General features: G+C 40.1%; 1 protein-coding gene across 1 annotated transcript; it reads right to left on the reverse strand.

Moving 5' to 3' along the window:
• Positions 1 to 6,965: 6,965 nt before the first annotated feature.
• Positions 6,966 to 9,704, reverse strand: LOC125273178. The gene is made up of 2 exons (XM_048198440.1): positions 9,209 to 9,704; positions 6,966 to 8,717 (listed from the first exon to the last, which is right to left on the reverse strand). Exon 2 carries the CDS (start codon positions 7,806 to 7,808, stop codon positions 6,966 to 6,968), a length of 843 nt encoding a protein of 280 aa, XP_048054397.1. The 5' UTR covers positions 7,809 to 8,717; positions 9,209 to 9,704.
• Positions 9,705 to 18,229: the final 8,525 nt, after the last annotated feature.

Raw genomic sequence — 18,229 nt, forward strand, 5'->3', positions numbered from 1 at the left:
ATTTCCCCATGGTTTGTCCCCTTATCCAAATTGACCAAATTTTAACCTAATCACAAATGCTTTTTTCCTAATTCTCCCAACAGAAATAAAAAGATGATACATAAAAGATATAAAATACTTTAAAAATGAAATAAAAACAGGAAAGGTGATTAAAAGAATAAAAAGATAATGCGTATGAAATAAAATGTAAACAGTTCGGGCATAGCACAGTGCTCAATCTGCAAGTGCATAGATAAAAAGATGTGTTTTGAGTCTGGATTTGTATGTGGCATTAAACGATCACCGGCCTCTTTTCCGTCACTGGGGTGATCGAAGACCTCTCTAAATCTCTGCATAAAGTACTCAAACGAGGGAAAAGCAGCCCCATCATCTCTCCAAACAGCTGTAATCCACCCCAAAGCCCTCCCTGTGAACAATGAACAGACAAATGCGATCTTTCCAACTTCAGTGGTGTACAAGGCAGGCTGTTGACTAATGAATTTTGGAGCATTGAAGAATGAAGCCCTTACATTTAGTGGGATCGTCGTCAAATTTTTCTGGAAGTGAGAGGTCGTGGATTCCCCAGCGATGGCGTTCCTGCCGCGTGGGCGGCCGCAGCGGGTGGTGGAGGCGCTGCTGGAGCAGGTGTTTGGAGACCTTGTAGCGCCAGTTCCCCAGTTTACCAGTTCCTCAGTGAGTGACGTGAGGCAATTGAGTTGATGTTGGTGTGCAGCGAGCTGGCTGGCTTGGGCTGACATGGTCGCACACAGGGGAGAGAAAGCCGGTGGATCTTGTAATGGCGAAGTCTTCTGTAATGATTTGTCACTCAGGCTGGTATCCATTTGCATGCTTTTATTAGAGGAAAGCGTGGTACAACAGGCAGGGTCAAACAGGGGCAAACAGGAATGGTAAGGGACAGGAAGAATCATAGTCAGGGTACAGGTGTAGCAGACTTCAAGTGGACACCACGGAAAGACAACCACACCACGGATGGGATGATGGGTTTATTCCCCTTAAACAGTAGTGTGAGGCAATATTAGAATATACACAATCAGGCCTACTCTCTCATTCCTGCTTCTCAGTCCGTATACACTTTGCGTCTCAGCACGAACGCTTAAAGGAGAAGCGATATAGAAATATTTAACAAGAGTAAATGTAGTGCTTAATTATCTCACACAACATGACAGTGCAAATAACGCAATAGAAAATACATAACATTCGTAAAAGTTAGCATTCAAATATGCTGTAAACTCATAGAAATGCATATGTAACGTACAATAAACTCTAAATTGCATCAAAATTTGATTGTTAAATCACTATGTGTACAATAAAGTTCTTTTTTTGCACAAACACACTGTATCATTGCATGAAAACGTATCACGAGGCAGTTAGTATAGATGGTCTAGTATACACTCAAGTATACATACATTCTAAATCAACTCGCAAATAAATTCAAATTATAAAATAAACATTTAAATTAATGATCAGATTGAAACAACATACCTTAAACAGTAGTGTGAGGCAATATTAGAATATACACAATCAGGCCTACTCTCTCATTCCTGCATGGAAAAATACACGTGCAAACTTTTAACACGGTTAAAAGTACTACTTTCAAAGAAAATACGCTAATCTCACGAATACCAGTTATGACAGAAACTCTTAACAGTGTTTTAACATCATAAATGTAGCGATTACACTATAAGGAGACAGTTAATGCAGGATTTATGTGAGAGAGAAAACTACCTGCTTCTCAGTCCGCATACACTTTGCGTCTGAGCACGAACGCTTAAAGGAGAAGCGATACATTTCCCTTCGGTGTATCACTAATTAAGGCCCCACCTACAACAATTGATAGGAACTCCCAACCGGAACCATTGGGTATAGAACTAAATAAAAATTAATTTGATACAAGTTTTGCTGAAGTTAACTAAATTTACAGAACATTTCTCCTTGGAAATAAAAAAATATTAAATTAAACATATGCTTCAGTCAACTGGCTACATACTCCCCCCTTAACTTCACAAAACTTGTGCTACTACACTTCTGTCAATTCAATAAGGGAGCAAATAAGGCAAGTCATTTGTTACTGACCACACCATTTCGTCATGCAACATACATGTTACCCGAACATCACGGGACAAAGAATGAAAGAAAGCTGATCAGACTCTCAGATATTCTTTTGCTCAAGAGGTGCCTTATACACCACTCAATTTGACTCAAATGACTTTTTTCTGATTGCCTAATGTTCTTATGACTATGCTCATGTAACTTGAAACCTCTTAAAATAAAAGGGACTTAGTAACATCTTTGACTGCGTTGTGCTTTGTTCTTTGAGTCATATTCTGAATCAGCCTATTTACAGGTCTAACTAACCTGCCAACCCGTGTTCGTACCTGGGTCACTACTTCAGACACATTAGGGGGTGCACTGGAAATGGATAAGGTGCTAGTGGATCTTGGCTGCTCTTTAGCACCGGGCATTTCATCAACTGTATGTACACTGGCTTGAGAGTCTGTTGGATTTGATGGAATGTTTCGATAGTCTGAATGAGGGCATTTACTTTCAGACTCTGGGACAAGGTCATCCGATTTACTCTCAGGCTTTCCAGGGTCCATTACACTCTCCTGTTCCCCTGTATCTCCTCTCCCTTCCACAGAGTCATCTGTGTCAGGTAAGGAAGCCACCCATTCAGCAGTACGCTCTGTTTCAGGAAGGTCGCTCCCCAGTTCTGAACTCTGTGTCAAGGTTTCACCTGACTTCTCATTGCTGCTTAGCGAGTCATCATGGAAAGACTCATTTTCTCCTTCCTCAAGCGGCAGAAAGTTGGCTTGCAACATAAGGTTACGGTGTACTACCTTCTCCTGACCTGTACTGGTATTCTTGACACGGTAAGTGTGGCATCTGGGGTCTTTAGAAACCACCACATAGGGCACAGATTCCCACTTATCAGCCAGTTTTCTCCGTCCCCTTTCGCCCTTATTGGCCTAGCAGCACTCTGTCTCCTTCCTCAATGTCACACCCCTTTATCTTCCTATTGTAGAATTCAGCCTGTCGTTGCTGACTTGCACTGGCATTAACTTGAGCAAGGTTAAGAGCCTCCTTGAGATCATCTCTCATCTTTGCAACGTAGCTGCCGTAGTCTGTGATGTCGTTATTCCTTCCAACACTGTGGAACATAACATCTATTGGCAGACGAGGAATCCTTCCATACATCAGGTAAAATGGTGCGTAACCTGTTGATTCATGAGCGGTGCAGTTATAGGCAAACGTCAGTGTCTGCAACGTCTGAGGCCACTTTTGCTTAACTCTCGGGGGTAAGGCTCGTATCATACTGCCTAGTGTGCGATTAAACCGCTCAGTGTGTCCATTCCCCATAGGGTGGTAGGCTGTCGTCCTCGACTTCTTGACACCTGGCAAGCTGCATCAACTCCTGAATAAGTTCACTCTCGAAGTTCGCACCCTGATCAGCATGGATCCTCTCTGGAAACCCGTAGATGCAAAAGTATCTGTCCCACAGTTGGCGGGCTACTTGTTTGGCTGACTGATTGCTGCAAGCAAAGGCATGTGCCATCTTCGTAAAGTGGTCTGTGACCACTAGCACATCTACACTCCCGCCCTTGCGTTCCTCTGCAGACCAGAAGTCAATACACACCAACTCCAGAGGCCTGGTTGTTTTTACACTTTCGAGTGGTGCCCTCGCTTCTGGCTCAGGTGTCTTGCTTACCACGCAGCGCTTACAGCACTTAACATACTCTCTGACATCTCGCTCCATGCCTACCCAGAAGAATCTTTCTCTGGTCAAATGAAGTATTCTGGCCTGGCCTTGGTGACCAGCATTGTCATGTGTCCCCTGCAGGACTTGTTCGGTCAGTGAAGCTGGGACGATGTACTGCCAACGTTTCTGTCCTGTTAGCTGATCTTTGCACACACGGTACAAAACTCCATCTAACATTTTCAATTTTTCCCACTGTTTAAGAGTTTTCAGGGTCTTCAGTGTCTCTTTTGTCCTCTCGCGTCTTGATGGCCTCCTGCCACGAGAGACATAGGAAAGAACTTGTGACAAAACAGGATCTTCTGTCTGTTTACCCTGAAGCTCTTTCAGTGTAAATACTGGCAACACACTCTGACCAGCTGGAACCAAGTTGTGCACATCCTGAGCCAGCCAATGATGTACTTTTCCCTTCGGCCCTGCATTCCACTCTACCTGGCTCATCAGTATGGCCGACACTTCATCTGAGGAGAGCGAGGAACAATTTGGACCTTGGCCGGAGAATGCAGGTTCAACACTCTGACTTTTAGCACTAATTCGGAAGGCATGCTGTACTACATCTTCTTTAAAGTGATTGGCTTCCTCCAACAGGGTTTTGTAAGGTTCCGTTACCAACCTCTGACTTGCACGTGCCCGGACAAAAGGTTGTCGGCTCATGGCATCCGCCACCACATTCTTGTTTCCGGGGATGTACTGGATACTAAAGTTGTATGGTGCCAACCTGGCGACCCACCTCTGCTCACACGCATCGAGCTTCGGCTTCGTCAAGATGTAAGTTAATGGATTGTTATCCGTCAATACAGTGAAGGAATGGCCTTTCAGCCAGTGGCTGAATTTGTCACAGACAGACCACTTTAAGGCCAGGAACTCCAGACGGTGAGCAGGGTAATTGCTTTGGGCACGTGTAAGGGCCTTACTGGCGAAAGCGACAGGACGAGCTCTAGTTTCGCCTTCCGGAACTTGAGAAAGCACAGCGCCTAATCCATCCAACGAGGCGTCTGTTGACAGGACAAACGGGCGGTTGAAGTCTGGGTGTGCAAGCACTACAGATTCCAAAAGGGCAGACTTAAGCTGATTGAAGGAGTCACGCTGTTCTCTCTTCCAATCACTTGGGTTCAGCTTCCTAAAGACAGATGGCTTTGTTCCATTATTCTTTTGTCCCTTCGGTGCTGCAGTCAGTGTGAATAAAGGCTTAGCTATGCTAGAGCAGTTTTGTATGAAACGCTGATAAAACATAACCATACCCAGAAACGACTTAATCTTTTTTTGAGATGGCGTAACTCCGTCTTCCATCATAAGATCCGTTTCAGTTATTGCTGTAATGGCTTGTACTTTGTCGGGATCGGCTGTTACACCTCTCTCATCGATCACGTGCCCAAGGAACCGTACAGTCCGACGGAACAGGTGGCACTTCTTCGGGGCAAGTTTTAGACCATGGGCTCTCAGGCGGCCGAACACCAGCTCAAGCCTCTCCAACGCCACACTCTCATTTGGTGCAAATACTAGGAGGTCGTCAAGATAACAAAGAATGGTCAGAAAGTTCTGGTCTCCAAATATGCCCATCATGAGACGCATGAAACTTGCAGGACTGTTACACAATCCTTGAGGAAGCCTGTTAAATTCATAGAGCCCCATAGGTGTTGTGAACGCGGTAAATTTTTTATCTTCCTCAGCCATCTCTATATTGTAGAATCCTGAGGTAAGATCCATAGCACTGAATATGGCATTGCCGCCAAGTGCAGCTAGACAATCTGCCTGGTGTGGCAAGGGATGTGCGTCTTTAGTAGTACGGGCATTCAGCCACCGATAGTCGACACAAATGCGTAGATCTCCGCTTTTCTTCCAGACGAGCACCAGCGGGGAGGCCCACTCGCTGGAGGATTTACGAATTATTTCAAGCTCCTCCATTTCTGAAAGAACATGTCTGAGCTTGTGGTAATGTGCTGGTGGCACACGTCGGTAAGGCAGTCTAAAGGGGCGACTATCTGCAAGATGTATTCGGTGAAAGAAATCCTTTGCTTTGCCACAATCGAGTTTATTCTTTGAGAACACATCCTCATATTTGCATATCAGCTGCACAAGTTGTTCCTTCCAGTGCTGTGACACTTCACAAGAATCAACATCAAGGTCGCTTAGACCGAGTTTACTCAGTTTACTACAGAGACTTAACTCAGGGGGCATACCGTCAACAACTGAGACGTGTGTCGTTTGGTGCATGACTTTCAGCTCATGACTGGTTGGATGCTGGGGACTGATGTCCAAGTCCTCCAGAGCTACACAAGGGAATACATCAGCTAACTTTGTATTCTTTCGCAAAGTTATGGGCTTGTCAGTAGCATTCAGCACCTTGACGGGGACCCATCTGTCATCACTCATGGATGCTACCACCCGCCCGATGACAATGTTCTTATGTGACTGTGACTTTGCAGGTTCAACGAGGATGGCACTTCCCTTGGAAACAGGTACAGTAGCAGGTAACCTGCCCCAAACGAGATGTTCTTGCTGAGGGCACAGCACTACGGCTTGGGTAAGCTTAGCCGTTCCTATCTTGCTGGGCATCTCAGTCCCATTCCATCTGTGGATACCGGACAACATGTCTAAAAACTGCATAATGTCTTCATTACCTGAACTTTCAGGTCGATTCAGGACACGCCAATACCCGTGAGTACTCTTCATCTGGCTGATAATGTACTTGATAACATTAGTGCCCAAGATCATTTCATCTCGCTGACCAGGAACAACTAGAGTGGGAACACTAACTGCATGTCCGTACACTTCCATCTCAAGCTGGTAAATGCTCTCAGGCTGAATGCTAACACCACCGCAACCAACAAGGATGATATCAGGGTGTGTTTCACTGGGTGCGAGCACAACTCCAGCACTCTTCAACTTGCGTTCAGCCTCCCCATTCATGGTACAGACCATGGACCCACTGTCAAGTAGTGCACGTAATGTAACTTGGGCCCCTGCAATGACAACATCAGTGTAAGAATAGGCTGTCAGCTCTTTCCAACTTCATCACATTTTGATATAAGACACTTTTATCAGGAATTGCTTTGCAGCTTTCTTCATACAACAAAAGATCATCTTCATCGCTGAGGGTTTCACTCTTCCTGCTCACATCGTCCCCTCCACAATGCGAGCAGGTTAGTTTTCCTGAGAATGTGATGCAACGATCGGCTGGGAAGCTGGTTCTGTAACTTTAGGACAGTCTTTACGCTGATGTCCAACCCTCATGCAGATAAGGCACCGCCTTTCTCGCATGCAGTGTGAGCGAGTGGAGTGTGTTGTGTCCCCACAGACACGGCAAGACTGAATGCGAGCTCCATGTGTTTGAAAGGGCCTTGAAGGGATTGTGTACCGGCTGACTGGTTCGTTCCAATACTCTCTCTAACATGCTGAGGACACGTTCTAATGCATCAGAATTGGGTGAGACTGGATCAACTGTCTTGGGATGGCTACTTGGAGTGAATGCGGCAGCATTAATGGCAGTGATTTCACCTTCCATAACTTCAACGCTAGGGACTGCAGTAGCTGTTGATACTTGAAAGGTGCGGGGCTTAACTGTACTGGGAATTCTGCGAGACTGACTTTCCCTCTGATGTTCATCAATAGCCTCCTGTATCTCTTCGACTGACCATTTGCTCATAGGTTTGCACTTAAACACGCTGGACAGTTCAGGGTCAGGGCAGTTTCGTATGAACATCATGGCTATTTCTGCACTCATGTTCTCCATATTACCTCCACTACGTTCTAAATGGCTATTAGCTCGTTCAGCTGCAGAGTTCAATCTCACCCAGTAGTCTACGGGACTTTCTTTAGCTTTAGGCTGTGTTGCGTAGAAATCTGCCAATGGCAGAAGTGACACAGGGTGGTCACTGAAGTAGTGTCTTAACATGTCATAAATTTTCTCGACACTAGCTGGAGTAGAAGGAGCAGTGCTTTTTAGTCCCACTTTGATTATATTCTTAGCTCTTCCCAGGAGGTGACTCATGACTGTGTCGGCTTTCTCCTGTTTCGGGGCAGCTGCTTTTCTGTAAGTACAGTTCCATGACATCTATCCACTCTTGGACTGTGTACTTGTCACTCTCATCTCCTTTAAACATAGGTGGTTCTTTGATGTCAGACCTCACTATAAGGTTGACTTTGGGGGACTCAGGTGGGAGCTCAGTCTTTGTTAACTCTGATGGACTAGTGAGTAATGGGTTGGCTACACACGGACTAGCTAGCAAATGGCTGATGATGGACTCGCCAATCTGACTACCCAGCTCTCCTATTAACTCTCGTAGCTGCTGTGTGACATTGGGGCTACCATCAGAAGGAGTGGAACATGTTGGCTGTACTAACTCAGGATGAGGATTTACTTCTGTCACTGACAAAGTATTCGGGAATAACAGCTTTGGTAGGGTCCCTGTATTCTCTCTTACACTATACAGACCTCTACCCCTCCCAGCTAATGGAGTGAATATTTCAGAAGTATCTCGACCTCTTCCAGCCATACTGTATGGTAAAACAAATTGAATTCCAAATAAAAGAACACAAACTAATAAAATATGTAAATATACAAAGGTTACAGATGTGGAAAACACTCAATGAAATATCGAAATTGAGAACCCACAGTCTTCAGATGGAATGTAAGTGTCAATGTCAACGTCCAATACGTGCAAATGTCCAAAACGCACGTGCGTGTAAAGTGTACGACTCAGTCTGGGATTATGTGGAACTTCACTGTAAATAGATGAAAGTGTGTGTGTGCAAATGTCTGAATATCACTTGAAAATCCGCTGCATAGATCCTCTGGCCACACGGTACAGCATCTACGCGTCACAGCACACTGCTTGACCCCGGCGATCGGCTGCGGCTGACCAAATGGATCCGGGTCACGGCACCAGTTAGATGTAGCAGACTTCAAGTGGACACCACGGAAAGACAACCACACCACGGATGGGATGATGGGTTTATTCCCCTTAAACAGTAGTGTGAGGCAATATTAGAATATACACAATCAGGCCTACTCTCTCATTCCTGCTTCTCAGTCCGCATACACTTTGCGTCTGAGCACGAACGCTTAAAGGAGAAGCGATATAGAAATATTTAACAAGAGTAAATGTAGTGCTTAATTATCTCACACAACATGACAGTGCAAATAACGTAATAGAAAATACATAACATTCGTAAAAGTTAGCATTCAAATATGCTGTAAACTCATAGAAATGCATATGTAACGTACAATAAACTCTAAATTGCATCAAAATTTGATTGTTAAATCACTATGTGTACAATAAAGTTCTTTTTTTGCACAAACACACTGTATCATTGCATGAAAACGTATCACGAGGCAGTTAGTATAGATGGTCTAGTATACACTCAAGTATACATACATTCTAAATCAACTCGCAAATAAATTCAAATTATAAAATAAACATTTAAATTAATGATCAGATTGAAACAACATACCTTAAACAGTAGTGTGAGGCAATATTAGAATATACACAATCAGGCCTACTCTCTCATTCCTGCATGGAAAAATACACGTGCAAACTTTTAACACGGTTAAAAGTACTACTTTCAAAGAAAATACGCTAATCTCACGAATACCAGTTATGACAGAAACTCTTAACAGTGTTTTAACATCATAAATGTAGCGATTACACTATAAGGAGACAGTTAATGCAGGATTTATGTGAGAGAGAAAACTACCTGCTTCTCAGTCCGCATACACTTTGCGTCTGAGCACGAACGCTTAAAGGAGAAGCGATACATTTCCCTTCGGTGTATCACTAATTAAGGCCCCACCTACAACAATTGATAGGAACTCCCAACCGGAACCATTGGGTATAGAACTAAATAAAAATTAATTTGATACAAGTTTTGCTGAAGTTAACTAAATTTACAGAACATTTCTCCTTGGAAATAAAAAAATATTAAATTAAACATATGCTTCAGTCAACTGGCTACACAGGCAAGGAATCAGGGCAGGCAGATATCACTCACAGTCCAGGTAATAATAAACAGTTCAAAGGCAGGCAGCAGAGAATCGTAAACGAGAGGCAAACAGGATCAATAACAGGCAGGCAGTCAACACAAGAAAACGTTCAGAAATGTACACCGTGGCAACACAAGACTTCGCAAAGGTGATGGGCAAGTGAGAGTTTTAACACTCTGAGGTCTGAAGGTATCGCCGGCGATACCACCGTGGTTTTTTCTTATCAGTGTGAAAGAGACTCAAAATACTCTGTCAATGTTGCACATACAATTAAGAGTTATACACCATTTTAATCTGTGGAATATCTTCTTTTATTTGTGCACACTTAGAGTAAAAACAAAATGTTGTGCTTTTTGTAAAATAAAGAAAACTAACATGATGCGTGATCTCTCGTCTCCCTCTGAACGAAGTCCAATCTGATAGTTCTTAGAAAATGAACTGTAACTTAGTGAATACTAATGACAAAAAAATTACACTTATGTCTAAAAAAAACGTTAAGATGTCAGGTTTTAAAACATGTAAGTCAAATCGAAAACAAACCTTCTGTGTTTATGTAATCTGTATGAAAAGAGAGCCATGTCAGAAGTCTGTGATTCAGCTCATTATCCGCTAATGCGGCCACGGCCACAGAGTTAGCGCTATTCAGACGCAAATTCAGAGTCAATACATGCATACATCATCTCAATCGTGTATTTATTGTCTTCAAAAGTGTTTTGAATAGCCATATTTAGCAATCTCTTGCCTCTGTTAGTTCCTTGATTGTCACATGATATGCCTCTTCTTTTACTGAGGCATTTGTGGACAAAAGGGGCAGAGCGCCCTCTGGCTCAAGTATGAATTAGAAACACAGCATCCAGCGCTCATAATAATGACAATAAATATAGAATAATAAATATTACTCCTCTGTATAGAAAATTGATATAAACATATGAGAATCCATCAATATTTCTCCAAATGTGTATGCTTTTAAGCATATTAAGAAATTATGGTCAATATAAGATTTTAAGAGTCAAAATGTGAAGCTTGAGTCTTAGATCTTTTTAATGATGTATAGTTTGTCAACTGCACATCAACATTTAGGCTCTATAATATAACAAATATAGTAGCCTATATGAAATGCCCTAGAGGTAGGAATGTTCAGACGCTTTGCATCACAGAAATACATTATATTTTAAAGTATATTAAAATAGAAAACCATTATTTGGTTAGAGACTTGAGACTTCTTTTAAAAACATTATAATGGCAATGTGTTCAATCTTTTGACTGGTAGTGTAATTTAACATAGGCCTATACAAAATTTTCTTCATATCATGTGCAATAGTACGTGCATGCATGAGATCACAAAAATCATGGTTTTTTTTGTCCTGAGTGGACTTTAATCCTGTTATCAGCATGATCACAGAGGTTTTTTTCACAGCCTACCTGACTGAAAGGCCTCATTAATATGCAAGTCATTTCAGGTCATTATTATTCAATTCTTTTGTCTTCTCAGGTGAGAATCACCCATTATACATGAGGATTCACGCCTCCCCGCATACCGTGTTTCTTGACCAAAAGTGTCTTAGAAAATTTAAATCTCTCTATTGTTTTATATGAAGGAGTAGGAATGATAATTTTTACTTCATTCTGAAGCAAAAACTCTAGTCTACAACCTCAAATACCCAGAAGTCTTGTGAACACAGTTTTAATATATTTTTTTTGGCCTTATTTCAGTGACTTAAGTTTTTTGTTTTTTCAATAACCACGCATAAACGTTATTCCTTCAAAAGCACAAACATGTACATGCATGTTCCTCACATATTATTGTAGCCTAGTTTGTGCTGAATACAGTGTAATGACACTTTTGTCATTAATATGTTTATGAACAACTGAAAAAAGCACAAATGTCAGGGCATGTCAAAACTTCTCCAGGGCCCAAAAAAACCTCAGACCCCTGAGGGTTAAATAGTCTGGTTGATGAGCTTCAGCTGGGTGTGGTGATTAGTCCAAGGTACAGGGTTGATGGGAAATGTAGGTGTGTGTCTGTCAGTATTCGGGAGAGGGTTCCCTCCGATGGTCAGAGGAGGGAATCACGAAGTTCGTCTCTGTGACAAAACCTCTGCAGAACGATATGCATCTTTTGAACTACAGCATCCAAAATTGCCTATGCAAGTATAAGAAACATTTCTTCCTCTGCATTTTAAAGCTTACATTTGCTAAACTGATTCTGTGCTGGCTTTCAAAGTTTTTAACTGTCTGTAATTTGCCATTCTGTGATCGTGCTCTTGCAGAAATTAATTTGCTTCTGGATTAAACGCTGTCAAAAGTTATAAACCAATCAGAAGAGACAACTGATCCATGAAAACGCTACATGGAATCTTATTGGCTGAGAGTGAACTGCACATGGAATTCTTTCGACAAAGATGGATATTTAATTTCTTTACAATTTAATAATATTAATCAAATGTAACCTAGTCTAACTGCATCACATTACAGGTCAAACCCCAATTTATCTAAACAAACAAACAAAAAAAGTTTCTCAAATTTATTGTGGTCATACATTTTGTGTACTTGTAGAAATGTATATAAAAAAAATAGGCAACATTTTAAAATAAGGTTTTTATTTGTTAACATTAATTAATATCTAACATGAACTAACAATGTGCAATACATTACTGTAATTATTAATCTTTAAGTTAAAATACAGCTGTTTGTTGGTTGTTTACTTTACAGTGCAATTACTAATGTTAACCAATACAACTTTTGATTTTAATAATGTATTAGTAAATGTTGAAATTAACATTAACAAAGATTAATAAATGCTGTAGAAGTGCAGTTCATTATTAGTTCATGATAACTTATGCAGTTAAATAATGTTAATGAAACCTTATTGTTACAAAGGAGAATGTTTATGCACGTTGTTTGTAAGAGATTTAAGTGTTGCTCTTGTATTATTGAAACAGATACATTATTATTTGTTCTGTACAAATATATAACTGAAGAAATTGTGACTTAATTGTGAATAATTGTAAGTTATTATTCAGCCTGGTTAAGCTGTTGTATTGTGCTAGACATGATGTTAAGCTAATAGACATCAATAAGTATTCTTTATGTAACATTGATTACTGTTTTGTTTATTTGCAGCCACAAACACACACACCCAACATGCTTATGATTATGATGTAAACCTACCATCTCCATAAACATAAGCTGAGTACCAACTGCTGCATCCAAATTTGCACCTATATTGTAAAGTGTACCTATATTGTAAATTGTATGTCTGTGCTGCTAAAGAAAGTTCAGTAAACTGTTCAAACTGATTCCTGCCTCCTGTCCTGCGTTCTGACCAATGCTCCTAGGCGAGAACTATAGCCTCCTAAGCACCTGTGGTCCTTTCTCTCAAACACTTATTGTAAAGAATTACCAAAAAATCTCTTCTGATTTAAAACATAACAAGATCAGGGTCAAATCATCATTCCTAAATACTTAAAATGTGGAGATCAAATATACCACCTATAGTGAATTTGTTTTGAGGTCTGGTAAAAAATGACATACAAAAATACTTAAGCTCTTATGCATGTACAATTAATCAAAAGAACGCGATCTTATTCCTAAAAGACAACAATTCGGTTATGTCTATTACCCTTTGAAATTACGATCATACCAGAATATTTAAACCTGCTTTTGTATTGCCGCTGAAAGCAGTGGTCATGTAAGCTTTATGTTTTAAACAGCTTCACAAAGTGTTTTCAACAACACACTACTGCTACTTCTGTGTTGTAAACATTAAATAATAACGCAAGTATTGCAATAACAATTTATACTCCGAATATACACTGATTTTAGCAATTGAAGGTGCCCTAGAATCAAAAATTGAATTTACCTCGGCATAGTTGAATAACAAGAGTTCAGTACATGGAAAAGACATTGTTTCCTCCTTCTTATGTAAATCTCATTTGTTTAAAAGACCTCTGGAAAACAGGCGAATCTCAACATAACACCGACTGTTACGTAACAGTCGGGATCATTAATATGTACGCCCCCAATATTTGCATATGCCAGCCCATGTTCAAGGCATTAGACAAGGGCAGCCAGTATTAACGTCTGGATCTGTGCACAGCTGAATCATCAGACTAGGTAAGCAAGCAAGAACAACAGTGAAAAATGGCAGATGGAGCAATAATAACTGACATGATCCATGATATCATGATATTTTTAGTGATATTTGTAAATTGTCTTTCTAAATGTTTCGTTAGCATGTTGCTAATGTACTGTTAAATGTGGTTAAAGTTACCATCGTTTCTTACTGTATTCACGGAGACAAGAGCCGTCGCTATTTTCATTTTTAAACACTTGCAGTCTGTATAATGCATAAACACAACTTCATTCTTTATAAATCTCTCCAACAGTGTGTAATGTTAGCTTTAGCCACGGAGCACTATCAAACTCATTCAGAATCAAATGTTAAACATCCAAATAAATACTATACTCACATGATCCGAAACATGCATGCAGCATGCATGACGAACATCTTGTAAAGATCCATTTGAGGGTTATATTAGCTGTGTGAACTTTGTAAATGCACTGTATATTACAGTCAAGAGCTCCGGGGGCGGGGAGCACGAGATTTAAAGGGGCCTACGCAGCCTGCATAGTTAATGATGCCCCAAAATAGGCAGTTAAAAAAATTTATTAAAAAAAATCTATGGGGTATTTTGAGCTGAAACTTCACAGACACATTCAGGAGACACCTTAGACTTATATTACATCTAGTGAAAAAACATTCTAGGGCACCTTTAAAATGAGTAGCTAAATGAACATTGAAACTAATGTTATTACACTGTTCTGTCAGTAGGTGGTGACCAGTGACTGTTAAAATGTATTTGATGTATCAGAATCATTAATTCAAGAAATTCATTTAAAACACTGGACAAAACATGTCATCATTAATTTCAAACGATATTGTAATAATTCATTTAAATTAATACATATTTTTAATTTAACATATTACACATTTCTAAATAGCATTATTATAACATTATTAGTTGTTTAATATTTTGTTTTAAATTAATGTTTAATTTAATGTTTTGGTCCATGATATTGGCTAATATGATGGTTTTGGATAAATGTTCAGTGGGGTTTAACCTGTGGGATGCAGTTACAAACAAGCTTATTAATATAGAAACCATCCAAGCACCCCATTCCAAGCCATTTCTAACATATGACCTATATTTTGATTAATATTATTAAATATTATTAAATTGTAAAGAAATTACATATCCATTTTTATCAAAATAATTCCATTGTCAGTTCACTCTCAGCCAATAAGATTCCACGTTGCATTTTCATGGATCAGTCGTCTCTTCTGATTGGTTGATAACTTTTGACAGCGTTTAATTCAGAAGCAAATTAATTTCTGCAAGAGCACGGAGAGATTCACAAGTGCACAGGACACAGTTTAAGCACGCACGCGCAATATCTGAGCGAGAGGCAGTTCATAAGAGAGCACTGTATATTTGAGAGCGCGCGTCCAATAGGGTCTAGCTGCAGCCTGAGGGGGCGAGTGGAGCTCTACTCTCGAACAGGAAATACGTCACCTCCACTAGTTTAATTACTGTATTTGCATTATTGTGAGGGTAGGTTTAGGTATAGATCTAGCGGCAACCTCCCCCAGTCTCTCGTGAAGCCAATACGGAAGTGACTTAAACTGCAATTCATCGACTGGCCGCTAGGGACAGGCTCCAAAAGAGAGCAGAATCTCATTGAGTCCCATGTTAAATTGGCCAAGTTTACAGCAGAAAAAAACATGTTTACAAGTTGGTTCAAATTGTGGTTTTGGTCTATACTGCTAATTTTGCCCTTCATGACAACTCTGAGGGGGGTGAATTTTTTTATAACTCATCCGTTTAAATTCTATTAAGCCTTAAAGTTCTGCATAATTAAGGGCGTGGTCACTTGAGTGACAGGTAAATTGCGCTGCTGTCTGTGAGCTGTCATGTTACCTCAGCAGCTAATTCCAGCCGCTGAATTTGGCATCTCAGCCGTATTTGTGCACAATTATTTTATACAATTATAAAATATGGCTTGCTGCATAATATTCGAGACTGATGTGTGTCTGTGTAGATGTGCATGCATGCGGAAGAAACAGAACACACGTTGTTGGATCGTGGCATTGGCTGAAAGTTTTGTTTGTGAGATTTACTACAATGACAATGGCGGGAATATCAAAATATTAAAATCCGACAGCACTGCTTGGATATTATAACTAAAACTGCTGCACTATTTTGAAAAAAAAAAAAAAAAACTTTGGACACGGGCTCTTTTGTTTGTTAGATATGATCGTATAGAGTTTTACAACATAAACGCTGCTCAGATTGCATTATTTCTTGAAGAACGATGACAGAGAGCAGATCATTCAGATGAAATGTGATGGAAACAATGGACAATAGGCCTATATAAATCTTTCATGGACAAAAAGTACTGTTTTTTTGTTTTGCAATGGACACTCATATTTTACCCAAGTGCCAGATTGGATTCATCTCGCGATCTCTATTTCATTATAAAGGTATGAAGTCCCATTTGATTTTACATGTTGTTATTTGCACACCCAACACTGGTGTTGGAGGATCTATATCTTAAAAAAAACACCGTAGATTGACAGTAAACCTTTAGAACTTTCTGATGATAAAACTTATCTTCATTAATATTTTAGATCGTATCTAAGATAGATAGATAGCTCCTGCTAACATGGTCACGTCGAGCTAGGCGGGCGTGGTTTCAGCAACCAGTCACAGCAGCTCAAACCACGTCCCGCCTCTTTGCCCATTTTCAGTTATCCGGGAGTGACGTGCGGTGACGCGCAGCTAAGATGGCAGCGGCCTAACATAAGTAATATATCAATTGAAACTATAGAATGTCTTCTTTTATTTGTGTACACTCAGAGTAAAAACACAATGTTGTGCTTTTTGTAAAATAAAGAATGAAGTCCAATCTGATAGTTCTCAGAAAATGAACTGTAACTTATGAATACTAATGACAAAAAAAATGACACTTACGTCTAAGGAAACGTTGAAATGTCAGGTTTTAAATCGTGTAAGTCAAATCGAAAACAAACATTCTGTGTTTATGTAATCTGTATGAAAAGAGAGCCATGTCAGAAGTCTGTGATTCAGCTCATTATCCGCTAATGCGGCCACGCCCACGGAGCCAGCGCTATTCAGACGCAAATTCAGAGGCAATACATGCATTCATCATCTCAATCATGTATTTATTGTCTTGAAAAGTGTTTATTTGGATGTTAAAGCAATGGTTAGCGATCTCTAGAAGACATGCCGTTAGTTCCTAGTTCCTTTTCTTCTTTATATTATGAATTTGTGGACTAAAGGTGTAAAGAGCGCCCTCCGGCTGCAAGTATGAATTAAAAACACCATTCCTGAAATGTCCTCATCTTCTTTAGAATAATTTGTGGACTAAAGGTGTACAGAGAGCGCCCTCCGGCTGCAAGTATGAATTGTATCCATTCGTGTAAAACACAGTATCCAGCACTCATAGTGATGACAATAAATATTACTCCTCTGTATAGAAAATTGACATAAATATATAAGAATCCATCAATATTTCTCCAAATGTGCATGCTTTTAAGCTAAAAGCCTATATGAAATACCATAGAGGTAACATAATTGTTCAGACACTTGCATCACAGAAAAACATTTTATTTTAAAGGTGCCCTTGATTCAAAAATTGAATTTACCTTGGCATAGTTGAATAACAAGAGTTCAGTACATGGAAAAGACATACAGTGAGTCTCAAACCCCATTGTTTCCTCCTTCTTATATAAATCTCATTTGTTTAAACGACCTCCGAAGAACAGGCGAATCTCAACATAACACCGACTGTTACGTAACAGTCGGGGTGTACGCCCCAATATTTGCATAATGCCAGCCCATGATGTTCCCAACATTATAAAAGGCATTAGACAAGGGCAGCCAGTATTAACGTCTGGATCTGTGCACAGCCGAATCATCAGACTAGGTAAGCAAGCAAGAACAACAGTGAAAAATGGCAGATGGAGCAATAATAACTGACATGATCCATGATATCATGATATTTTTAGTGATATTTGTAAATTGTCTTTCTAAATGTTTCGTTAGCATGTTGCTAATGTACTGTTAAATGTGGTTAAAGTTACCATCGTTTCTTACTGTATTCACGGAGACAAGACTGTCGTTATTTTCATTTTTTAAACACTTGCAGTCTGTATAATGCATAAACACAACTTCATTCTTTATAAATCTCTCCAACAGTGTAGCAATAGCCGTTAGCCACGGAGCCCAGCCTCAGATTCACTCAGAATAAAACTTTTAACATCAAAATAATTACTTTACTCACATAATTCGAAGCATGCATACAGCATGCATGACGAACATCTTGTAAAGATCCATTTGAGGGTTATATTAGCTGTGTGAACTTTGTAAATGCGCTGTAATATAGTTGACAGCTCGTGTGGCAGGAAG

The sequence above is a fragment of the Megalobrama amblycephala genome, linkage group LG7, assembly GCF_018812025.1.
Source record: "Megalobrama amblycephala isolate DHTTF-2021 linkage group LG7, ASM1881202v1, whole genome shotgun sequence".
Taxonomy (NCBI): Eukaryota; Metazoa; Chordata; class Actinopteri; order Cypriniformes; family Xenocyprididae; genus Megalobrama; species Megalobrama amblycephala.

Coding starts and splice junctions, on each gene's coding strand:
- LOC125273178 (XM_048198440.1), bottom strand. CDS start 7,808: ATGTCATGGAACTGTACTTACAGAAAAGCAGCTGCCCCGAAACAGGAG.